Genomic DNA, 13,081 nt, shown 5'->3' on the forward strand with positions numbered 1-13,081 from the left:
TTAAAAAAATAACATTTACTTTTTTTTTCAGTTTTTGTAGATGGACAGAATACCTTTGTTTGTTTTTACTTTCATGTAGTGTCAGGAATTGAACCCAGTGCCTCACACATACTAGTGCCCTACCTCTGAGCCACAACCCTGGCTCCTCTTATAAATTTGATCTGAAAGGAGATATGGCTTGAGATAAAGATCTACAAACTTTCATGGGCAGTGGCTGTTTTAGTCAAAAGGTAAGGAACTGGGTATATAAGTGTTTTTCAAATAGTTCTTTGGAATAGGACTCCTCAAAGTGTCTCGAAAGCATGAGAACATTTGGGTCCCACTGAATGCTAAAAAAAAAAAAAAAGGCTCCCATTGCAGAAGAGCATTTAAATTAGAACAAATGATTATTTTAATCATTGATTTCTAACAAATTACACAAAAATTCAGAGCTTCTGGCTCTACATCTTACATGAGGTTGCAGGCAAGCTGTTAGCTGGAGTTCTACTCTTATATGAAAGCATACTACTGGAGGGTCACCTGCCAAGTTCACTCATGTGTTTATCAAAATGATATAGTTCCTTGTGGATATTAGGACTGGAATCTTCTCTTAGTTCCTTGCTACATGGGCTTCTTCTCCAAATGTCATCTTACAATATGGCAGCTGATTTTCCAAAGAATGAATGGACTGAAGAGCAATAAAAATTCCTCAAAATGGAAGTGACAGTTTTCTTGTAGAGACATTCCACCACTTTTGCTGTACTTTCTCATTTAAAAAGGTAATTACAAAAGAGCTACCTACCACAATGACCCACTCTGTGGACATCTATTAACTTCTTTCCTCCCCCGCAGCTGTGTTTGCTCAGTGACCCACTAACAAACCTGGCCATGGTGGCTAATGCAGAATCATGTACTTTTATCAGTCTTTCCCATGAGAGAACTGATTAGTTAGCACCACTACTTACCAACTAAAGTGGACAACTTGACCCCTGATCACGTATAAGGAAGATAGCTTGGGCGACAGGTCTGATTACAATGGAATCCTACTAACATGAATAAAGTAGCCATTTATTCTTATAGGAATAGAAAATTGTGCTGAGTTTGGGCTTCTTTCCCTGACCTACCCATCTTTTATATATGCCATTCCATCTGTGGAATCACTGAATACCTTATACTCTATACTGAATACAGCATCCCATACAACATTGTCTTTTACCAAAAAACTATATTTCATCCTCTAGAAGCTAGTCTTATAGAATGATGTACAGCCCTATTGAAGGTTTAGTTTTGGAATTATATGAGAATACTAATTTTGGGGTGCTGTCCTAAAGGATTTATCATATGCTACAAATAAGTTTAGTTCTTGGTGATATCTCTTCTGTTGACAGAATGAGTCCAAAAAGCAAAGAGGGATCAACACCTCACTCTTATGTCTGAATTACTGACCATATATTTTGCTTTCCATTGTGGGGAGAGGAGATAATTTGCCATGTACCCTGAGTGTCCCAGCATATTATTGCCAAATGAGCCAAATTGTAAAGCTTATTTGTCTCCTAATACTGAGTACTAGTCACCTAAGTAGGCCAAGGTAGTCGTAGCATTATTATCACTTAATTGCCACTCTCCCTGAGGATAATCTGGCTTGCTTGCGGCTTTCTCAAAATCTGCTTGGTCTTTGTTCCTATATTCTTCTCCTGTAATGCAATCCACTATGTGTACAGCTGAACCTGGCTCTCTAAACCACACTGTGGGAACTGTGTCTCTAGGAACTGATGCAAATATGCCGACATCTGGCTATTACCTTGCTCTAATAAAGTTGTTTGTCTTTTACCCAGTAGCCTCCTGTTAGCATCCAAGAAACTGTAGCAGTATAAAATCTGAGAACTTTTACTGCTCTTGTCATCCATTTCCATGCTTTCATGTTCTGTTGGTATAGCAGTTTTTATATCTAACGGAATGCTCCCACAGGGGATATGATAACATTTTCTGTAAATTTGAAGTTGGCTGAATTGCACTCTTCCTGAGTTTGAGCAACTGGCTTGCTTTTAGCTTATTCCTCTAGGAAAGGAGGACAGAAAATGTGATTTTGGTGCTAACTGCAGTGACTGGCTCTGATGACCATGGGGAAAAGGGAATAGGGAGGAGTATGACTAGAACTCAGGAGATCTTCTAGAATATCTTCTCACAATATCATATCTTGAAGCATCTTGTTGAATTGCAATTTTTTAAAAAAGTTTTTTAGTTGTAGATAGACACACAATGTCTTTATTTTTATGTGGTGCTGAGGATCAACCCCAGTGTATCACACGTGCAAGGCAAGTGCTTTACTACTGAGCTACAGCCCAAGCCCCTGAATTGCAAAATTTAAGCAGACTATTATAACTACATGTAGGCAAGACCACCCATATCATAGATCCTTGGGTTATTCACTACATAAAGAAATCTGATCAACTGAGGTGCTGTTTGAACTCAATAGGATAGGTGGCAGTAGTGAGAAATCATAACCACCTAGACTCATGACCAGAGAAAACTGTTTACCATATGTGTTTTTTATCAGAGACGTTTGAGACATGAAACATGCTACTACTCATATACTACCCTGAAAATTCTAATTCAGTTGGTATGTAATGGGGCCTCACAATTTCTATCTTTACAAATGTCTTGGGTCAGTCTCACCAAAAAAGCTTTTGTTACAAAGCCCAGATCTAGCTCTATTTTCTTTCTTGGTGGCTTATACATGTTTATGCAACTAATTGCCTTGTTTTCCCCATTTTATACTATTATTGTTTATAAAGGTGATGATTAAAAGTCACAATTCTGTGAATTGTAAACTATTAAGATCATTATAGAATCAGAGAACCAGAAGGGATAACACTGGGATCCTAGACATAAGGAATAGTAGAATTTTAGGAAAAGCATTTTAAATGTATAAAGGTGGAGAGAATAATGCATAGATGTTGATAAGATAAAAGATGGCTTATCCTTGACTTCTGGTATGCTTTTATAATTGTTGCTCAGTTTTTTTGTGTGTGTGTTTGGTGAATCCTGTTGGTCTCATTTTCTACTTTGGAAACAGAAGACCAGATACATTTGTTATCTTTGATGCCTAATAGCCACTGGCACAAAACTTCAACTTGATTAGCTGGACAGTCCCACTAGGCCTTGAATGAGTGATTCAAATTAGGTATTTGAAATCCAGTTTTCAGGGGTATTGCTGCCAAAAGTACACCTAATATCCCAGCTTCTCTTAAAGTTAGAACTTCCCTATGATTTTGGTCATCTAGCTTCTTTTGGCTTCTGTTTTCCAAACCTGGTTCTTGACTTGCCATCAATTCTGTGAGTTACTTGCTATTCTTCCAATAAATTCTTTTTTTTCCTGCTGAAGTTAATCGTAATATTTTTTGTTGTTGTTTGCAACTTAGAAGCCTTATTGGTATACTTTGATGAAATCTATTCTCTAAGAGACAATCGCCCATGTCAGATAATTATTTTTCCTTCTTTCAGAACCTTACCTCATGTCTTACAATCTGCATTTGGAGGACAGTATGACTTTTCCTGATAAATGAGAAACTAAGCGTTATGTTTTTAAACAATGGTCACTGATATTTTAAAAACTGTATTAAATAACTGTAACCAATCAACCAATAATGATCCTAAGAGTAATTTACCCCTAAGTACTATTTGTATGATCATGAATGAGTCCTTTGATATGCATATAAGTTATTTAAACTTAAAATATGCAAGATGTTTCCATCTGAGGGTCAACATATATGAAGATGATAAATATGTGGCAAAAAATGTAGTAGAAAATAAATATATTTATATTTTCCAGTTATAATGCCCTTGGTATATTATTGCTTAGTTAACTTATGAAAATTTTGAGTACTTTTAAAAAAGTAAATAATTATTAAAATCAATCAAAATTCTCCTACTTGACATATGAAAAGTTGGCTAACAGAATAAATTTAGTGTATCTAATTATAAAGATGTGCACAGCCATGTATTTCTTCATGATGTGGGTACATTCTGTGTTATTAGGTGATTTCGTTGTATGAATAAGAGTATTTATTACAGGTGATATAGCCTTTTACCACCTCAGCTATATGACATATGCTATTGTTGACTGAAATGTAATGTACCTCACTATTATAGCTCTAATATTCTAAGAATAAGCAAATAATTACAAGTGTTTGAGTTCTTCCTCCAGATAGTCATTTATTTAATAACACCAGAGGCAATAACACGATGCTAAAAATAAACATGCATCGATTACACAATACATACTTACAAAAACCTTCTGTCCATTATAAATGGTGAATGCAAATAGACCATCCATCCACCCTTAGTGCATTATTATTTTCACAAGTAAAACAGGAAAGGAAAATAGTGAATTTAATGCTATTCAGCACCTTTAGTAAAGTCAAGACTCAACATCTCCATATATCAAAAAACATTTGCATCTGTATCACCAAACATGTAAAGTTAATTATTTTTCCCATTTTAACATGAATTATTTTATTTACATTACTTTTTAGATCAATAAATTTTAACAATATTTAAAAATTATTTAAATTCATAAAAGTATTTCATAAATTTCAACATTTAATTATTATATACATATGAGGAAGTCCATGAAAAAAGATAAAGAAATGTAATCAGAAAAGTCAAGCAACATTACCAAATTTAGCAAAATTCCAACCAAATCAAGGCTGAGGGCATTCAAACATTCAAAATCTTTATATGCTGCTAACATGAACATGAAAATTTCCAGTAATAAAAATCAACATGAGAAATAATGTTAAAATTACCAGTAGAAAATATATTTTAATAGGCATAACATATGTTTAATAGCAACAGTAATGATTTTATAGAAAACTTTTATAATATTGTCATGTATGAACTACCTGGTTTGACCATATGATAAAGATATAGTACATTTCAGGACTAAAGAAGTTGATTTTGAAAAATATATTTTAGCAGCCATAATTTTATTTCCAGTTTAAACACAGTAAAATGTTAAAAGTAAAATTTATAGTTAACTAAGTAATACCCCAAACTAGAAAATTTAAAATCCCATGCTATTCTAGCAACAATGGACTCTAATATGATGTAGTCTGATGTAAAGACTGTGAAAAGCCAATAATAAACAATCAGACATACATATGGGTTTAAAATTTCAGTGAATTACTCAGGTAGCAAAATATATGAAAAAGTAATAGAAAAGTAAAAAGATAAAATTAAAAAAATATTGCACAGCCACATTACCTAGAAAGAAAAGTTGATGTTTAAAAAGCTCTACACATGGATGATATAAATTATCTTCCATATAAAAAGTTATAAATATTTCTTAGAACTTATCAGCATCTACATTTAACTATAATACATTATTTGAATCATTGTTGAATGAGGTAACTGTAAAGTCTCTAACAATGTTTTTATCCTACTGAAAATATTTTAGGGCAGCAACAAGAAAGAATTTCTCTAAAAATATTTCTGAATCAAGAACAGCTATATGTGCAGCTCTCCCAATAAGTGAATCAGCTGTATTGGGCAATGCATTGATGACATTATATCGAACCAAATTACAATCTTTGCTTTGTAGAACTGGATGAAGCAAGTTGTGGATCATTTCTGAATAGATCTGCCCTATGGAACAAATAGAATAAAGGAAAATGTCACATGAGCAATTAAAAACAATTCTATGACAACTTTTACAGAATTTATAAGATTTAGATACATTATTTTCATGGAAAGCAGATAAATATTTTTTAAAAGGTTTTATTTTCTTTAACCATCAGTTTGAAGAATATTTTACAGAAAATACAAGTAATCCCATTATTTATCCAGCCACATAAAAATAACAAATTTATTATACATTATGTTTGCCAATTTGATATTTTTAACTCAAAGGAATGAATATAACAAAGCAAATAGTTTCTTCAACATTAAGACACATATAACTCATTAAACCATTATGAAAATAAGCTGGTCATGATAAAATGTTTTTGTAAGGCAAAATAAAAAACTTTATTCCATAGCAAGTATTTAAAAAATGTCTCTATGGCATTTAACAATTCTAAATTATTTTGAGAAAGAACAGCAATTTTCTACAGCTAGGACAATATGAGCTTTGCTCCAGCTGGGTGTGATAGTACACAAATGCAATCCCAGCAGCATGGGAGGCTGAGTCAGCAGAATTGCAAGCAGTGGAGTCCAAGGGCAGCAACTTAGTGAGGCACTCAGGGAACTCAAAGTGGGCCGGGGAAGTGGCTTAGTGTTACATACCCCTGGGTTCAATCCTTGGTACCAAAAGGGGTGGGGGAGGGAATCAAAGCTGTGCTTCTCTCTCTTTTTGGCTAATTCTTAAAATGGATTCATTAAGGTCATGCTAAGCAAGAAAGATAAAGATTAGATATACAAATACATAAATGTACCAATCGCCTCATAAGGGACAAAACATTATTTATTATGCTTATGCACTACACATCACTAATAGGTGAATGCTAACATTTCCTTAGAACCTCTAAATTTTAGAAGTAGATACTACATTTCAGAAGAAAGGTATGAGAAAATCCTAAGGAATGACAAGGAAGATTATATAGAAGTATAGTCAGAGAAAGAGGGGAGAGGTGTTTAAAAGAAAGATTAATATCACACAAATTCATTAAAAAAAACTTTTTACTTCCACTTTTTTTTTTTTAGCTTTCACAGAGTCAAGTTGGAATTGTGGTACCATGCCATTTTAAAAGTATTTACATAGGAAGAATTCCAAACATGTCTTCAATAGATTCTTCCCCAATGCAGCAGAATCTCACTGTTAAGGCAAAGGACATTTATCTAGTTTCATCTACCCATCTAAAGGTTAAATCTCTTCTGAGTTTTTCTTTAAGTGGATTCTAGCCTTTGCTAGAAAAGAAAGTTAAAAAAAAATAAAAGGTTATTCTATGTTGCAAGTGTACAATATCTGTTAAATGAATGGAGTATCTACTATGTGCTAGGCATCTTGCTGGGCACTGCCTCATCACAAATGTACATTAAGAGTCCCTGCCCTGCAGGAGTAGTTGTTGCCTGTCACAATGTGGAAATAGCAAAAGATCAAGACTTTGCAGTCAGCCGCATTCCAAAAAAAGAAACTGAGAATACTGGGAGGTAGCTGAGACCTGGTAGGTAGGAGATAGGATGTTGCTCTAAACAGTGACTTTAGATAAGTCACTTGGCATCTCTAAGCCTCACAATTATACAACAAACAGGATCCTGTCTTCTTTTAGTTCCCAATAGTTATGATTTAAATTTCTTTGTTATTTGCAAACAGCAAAAGAACACAACACACACACACACACACACACACACACACACCATCAGTAAAAATGAGATACAGAAAAACATGTAGCTTAACCATTACACAATAATCAATCTTAATAATGAAGAGGAAAACAAAGTATGGATTATTTTTGAGATAGCAAAATGGAGAAGAATTTACACATGTGAAGAAAAGAAGTAAATTAAGAAAAATGGAGGAAGAATACCTATTAATAGCAGTAGATGGAAAATGAAGCAAAAGGAAAGAGAAGGGTAAGAGAAAGTGATTATCTGAAAAATGTGGGGAAAAAGTTCATTCATAGATAAAACTTGTGAAATACTTCAAATTAACTTAATTACCTGATTGTTTGTCCTTTAAAGCCGTTTTACACATTTCAATGCGGGCAGAATGATAAGGAACATAGCGATCTTGTAAAGATCCCACCAACACAACATTTTTGAAATAATGAAGCCCTAGGAATAGAAAACAATTACAATGCAATAATTCAACTAGATTTAAAAGAACTTTTTAGTACCATATTAAGTAACCAAAAATAAATTTCTTTTCTCAGTATACTAAGTTCATAACTTTTTTTATACCTTACGGATCTTTTCTTCAAATTTCCATATTTTTCTCTACAGAAAGCAAACTTCATTATATATAGTCTTTGTGTGATAGTAGAAGTGTGTGTTTGCACTGAGAGCAAGGACTGTAATGAGGTGGTAGGGGAGAAATTAATACATGAAGACTAAAGTTCTATAGGAAGTATATTATGACATTCTTGTCTTCTAGAGGATATTCTTTAATATTTAGAGATATTTCCAAAGAAACAAAATTACATTCTTCCATAAAAACAAACACCCTATTTAAGATCATTTAAAGCTGACTATTTCATCCCATTTTTATTCATGTCTATTAGTGTCTATTATTATTCATATTGTTATTTCACTATATCAGGAGAACATATGCTTTGATTTTTCACTGATACCAATAATGGGTGTCATGATTTATCCACAGACTTTTGTTAGATCCCTCTTCTTTTTCTTTTCTTTCTTTCTTTTTTTTTTTTTTTAAAGTAAACTAGGTGAATTTAGAGCTTAGGACCTTGGGTTACTTTGCTGGTCAATTCATTAGATACTAAAACCATATTCTTGACCTCTTTAGTACCAGGAATATTTTCCTTTTGCTATTTAGCTTGGACTGGTAAATAAAATTTTATGTGACTATTAAGTAATGGCAATTCATTAGAATTGGGCTGTGTATGAAATTTTATTCTGGAATGTTCTAGAGTAAAACTTTGGTACTTTATGCCCACTGAAATTTAGACTCTTAGACATAGGCCAATTGTGGAAACAACTATGGATTCTGAATATAGGAGGCCTATGTAGAAGTGCTCTCTTCCCCTAGAAATCAAGGATCCTAAGTGCGATAAACTGTGGACCCACACAAAGAGGCAGGTGAGCAAGTGAGACTGTATTAAACTATCTATCTATGCCCCAAATAAGGCCATCCTCCCTTTTTCTTAATGAGATGATAATACTTTTTTGTGTGTGTATGACAATTTGAAAAAAATCTATTCAAGAGATGTAAGTGAAATCATCAAATATCTGTAAAGGAATTAATTACATGTATTTAAGAAAAAAATGATATTTTTCCTTTTCATTGTCACATTTTATGAAACAAACTTTTGTCAATGTTTAGAAATCCATGCCTTTATCAGCACTGGTGCCACTTGTCTTAGCAGCATCCACCTATCTTCCAACTGATAGATATTACACCTTAGATAATCCAAGTCTCTCCACGTTGTAGAAGTTTTTTGCATAGCTTCAAAAAACCTAATTTCCAGATCTCAACCTGCACATAAACTCTTATCTAAAAATGACTTGTTCTTCTCCTACTTTATTAAACAAAAGTATTTTTTCAGCCAACTTCAGTTTTATTAAGGTATATGACCCCAGGGAATAAAAGTTTCTGGGGAACCAAGCAAAGTATGAAGTCTTAACTTCTTTCTGATCAAAATTAAGTTTGATTTGTCTGACTTACAATAAAAAATGGCTTTGCCAGTTGGCCCTTACTCTACACATTTTCCATAAACTGTGAGTTAAATCTGTAACTCTAATGAGCTCGGCTGTGGCTTTACATTTTTATGAAAATAGTTAAAGTATACATATATACACACAGTAGAAAATATATTCTTTACAACTACTGAAATGAATAGAAAAAATTTTGAGCATCACCTGATGAGTATAAGGGGTTACATATTTTTCAAAATTCTTTTAAGGGGGAAATATGCCAAAAAATGTGAAAACTGCTGTCAATAGTTCATTATCTTCACTTGTATCCAAGCTCTTTTAGGCACTGTACTTTCTGAATGTGAGAATAACACCATTACTGAAATTTTATCCCAAGTTGCATGAAAGCAGTTATATACCACTTGCACCACTGACTTTTTTCATTTGTTTAAAAAGTATACCATGACATTCTCCACAAAGGGATATGCCACAATATCAGGAATGCCAGTCACATCATAATCCACAGGGATAACACTACTTGGAGCAGTATACCATATACATTGTAGCAGCCTTGTTCACCAGTGTGCATTTTGCACTTTTTTAAATGACTACCTATCCCAACCACTGTCATTTTCTATTCCCTCTTTACTCCTAAGTAGTTTATGGTTTTGCCTTCTATTTCAGTGAGAATATACTAGAACCAAAAGAGAAACTCCATATACTTCCCTCTATAGCACGTAATAACCTGTCATACCTGTATCTTCATGTTCCACTTTTCCTCTTGTTTCTACCAACAAACTGTCTATTCTTCCATCTAAAGCTAGCCCTTTAATACATATACTTGATCTCAATCTCTCTTGACTAAAGACATGACTCTAGCAGCTGTACCTTTTTTCTTTTGCATCATTTTCTCTTTTCTATGGATCATCACATCAATATATATCTCCCATCTTAAAAAAAGTATCAATTAATGAATCTGTCCTTGGACCTTGTACTCCTCTGCAATTACTAATCCAATACCTAGCACTGCTCTATAGCAAGATTCTTCAGGAATTCTGTCTGCCTTCTCTTCTTTTTCTCCTATTCTTTACTTAACTTACTCAAAGAATTCTTATATTGTGTAGAAATTGCTCTTTCAAACTCATCAATTACCTAGACATGGCTAAAAATCTAAAACTTAATTCTTAAGTCTCATCTTATTTGACCAAATCTTAATTGTCAGTAGCCTAAATCTGCATTCAAAAAAATAGTGGTTTTCAGGTCAATATGTGTGTCTCAAACAAGTCAAAATAAAGTGAGAGATCATTTTGTATCAGGGATTTTTAAAGCAATTTGAATATGATAGCTCTTTTTTTCTTAGGGATAGTTTGGGTGTGGGGAACCTTACCTTGCTTTTAGGCATATATGATACTTCTCCTTTACGGAACGCACTTACCTAATTTTAATTATCTAATTATCATTTTTATATCTGACTCTGAATTTCAGGTCTGCATCTCTTGCCAAATAATTTGTCATGAAACTTTGTGTCACTCTTTATTTAAAAATATTTTTAATTGTAGATGGACACAATACCTTTATTATTGTATTTATTTTTATGTGGTGTAAGGACTGAACTCAGTGCCTAACATGGGTGAGGCAAGCACTTTACCAGCCCCGAATTCACTATTCTAAATACCAAATTCTACTTCTAAACTTTTGCTTGTTATCTTGACTTCTTTATTTTTATGTCTATCATCATTCTAGTAAAATACATAATATTGATCATCTTTAATTTCTAATTCCTCTCCATCTAATAAGTCATCAATTTTGCTGGCTCCATCTATATGATGTCTTTTTCTTTCCACCTTCACTGCCAGGTTGAAAGAGTATTCCTGAACTTATGATGAGAAATAAACTACGCATTTGCTTGCATGACTAAGAAAAGGGGGGGGGGCATTTCTTTGACTAGAATAGCCTAGCTAAATCTACATATATATTTCACTTGGCTTTTTTTTTTTTTTTTTTTTTTGTATCTGGGTTTGACCCCAGGGTTGCTCAACCACCAAGACACATCCCTTGCCCTTTTTTATTTTGAAACAGGGTCTTGCTAACTTGCTCAGGGCCTCATTACGTTGCTGAAGCTTGCTCTGAACTTTCAATCCTTCTGCCTCAGCCTCCTAAGCCTCTGGAATTGTAGGCTTCTGCCAATACACCCCAGCCCTGGCTTCGGTTTGTATAAATTGTAATCATTTCTGTAGGTTTAGCAGACAAACAATCAAGCTGCTGCTTCTGAGTCTGATCAGATTACATAAAATTAAATTTTTCTTTTAAAACCTTTGCTTATTTTTAATGTGGGCTTGACTGCTAGTAACAAGATTGCTTTCTCCTCCTACCAAAATTACTCTCATTCTCACTACTACTAATTTTTCTCCTGAAATTTTTATTTTATTTTATACACTACTTTTAGATTAAGTTTTAATTTTTGGATGTAGAATTTAACTGATTTCAATATAATATTTTAGAAAATTCCACATCTATGATAAAATTTAAACCACAATTTAAAAAAGTGATTACATATTTGTCAGTTAAAAGTATCAGATTAAGCTTTTAAACTATAAAGAATATACCTTTCTTCAAAAGTGATCACTATTGTTGCCCTAATATTTACAGGATAAAGTCCATTCAATTTACCTAAGTACTCTCTAACTTCAAAATCTGGCTTTAAATTTCAGTGGTAATTAGGAGCTTACAAGAGATGGTTCTAGTTCAGGGGAAAGACTGGGGATCAGAAGATTTATTAGTTTAGGCTTACAATGTTCTACTTTGAGAATATTATTTTATTTCAGCTCATTATGGAAACTAATGTTACTGAATATAAACAAATCAGCAGGTTCAAGAACTTTCTATGGTATGCAGTAATGGTGGGTAGATCCACAAACTGAAATCCTCAGCATTCTCATATAACTGGGCAGGGCTAAATTAGACCCCAGATGAGACCCCCACTGTTGGGAGCAATCTGTAACCCTTGGTTGGTGTATTGGCTTTCCTCACAATGGTTTCCCCCATTGTACTTTAAAATATAATAATTTGCTATGAATGCCCTGATATGAAAAAAGATGATTAAGATTAGGTTAAACTATAGTGTTCTGTATTTAAGGAAGTTATGTAAAATGTTATCAGTTTCTCTCCAAATAATTAAAAACAAAAATATATTTGTGCTTGGTGTCTGACACTCTAGTAGGCTCTCAAATATATGGTGACTAACCAATCAATGGGTTAGACTTTCAATGTTATTTACGAGGTCCTGAAGCCTTAGTTTCTAAAGGGTCATGAATAGATGACACATAACTGGTCCTCTCCTATTCCCCTTATTTTTATTTAAAAAAAATTTTTTTAGTTGTAGTTGGACACAATATCTTTATTTATTTTTATGTGTGTTGAGGATTGAACCCATTGCCTTACACATGTGAGGCGGGAGCTCTACCAATGAGCTATAGCCCCAGCCCCTGCTTCTTATTTTTAGAATTCAAGTCATTTCATTGGGTAGTTTTCTCTACTTTAAAAAGTGTCCCCCTTTACTACTTTCTCTTGCCCGTCCCTATTAGACAGCTACCAGTTGTGTATATCATTCTAAACTCCTTTCTACATGTACACAAGATTTTTTTGACTGACTGTAGGCTAGGGATCAAACTCAGGGTCTTATGTATGCTATACAAGCATTCTGAGCCACACTCCCAGCCAAGTTTATTTTTAATTTTTAAGGTATAAGTGGGTTTATAGTATATATACATCCACTATTTTGTGTCTTGAT

At 33.5% G+C, this 13,081-nt stretch overlaps 1 protein-coding gene across 9 annotated transcripts in view; it reads right to left on the minus strand.

Moving 5' to 3' along the window:
• Window positions 1-4,212: 4,212 nt before the first annotated feature.
• Fam135a (family with sequence similarity 135 member A) overlaps window positions 4,213-13,081 on the minus strand; it is a 120,871-nt gene continuing 112,002 nt past the window's right edge. For all 9 annotated transcript variants that reach the window (XM_071613270.1, XM_071613271.1, XM_071613267.1 and 6 more), the window contains 2 exons: window positions 7,639-7,752; window positions 4,213-5,625 (listed from right to left, as the gene is read on the minus strand). In XM_071613270.1, coding sequence (XP_071469371.1) covers window positions 5,420-5,625; window positions 7,639-7,752 — 320 coding nt within the window. In that variant the 3' untranslated portion in view covers window positions 4,213-5,419. The remainder of the gene's footprint in view (window positions 5,626-7,638; window positions 7,753-13,081) is intronic.

The sequence above is a fragment of the Marmota flaviventris genome, chromosome 6 (assembly GCF_047511675.1).
Source record: "Marmota flaviventris isolate mMarFla1 chromosome 6, mMarFla1.hap1, whole genome shotgun sequence".
Taxonomy (NCBI): domain Eukaryota; kingdom Metazoa; phylum Chordata; class Mammalia; order Rodentia; family Sciuridae; genus Marmota; species Marmota flaviventris.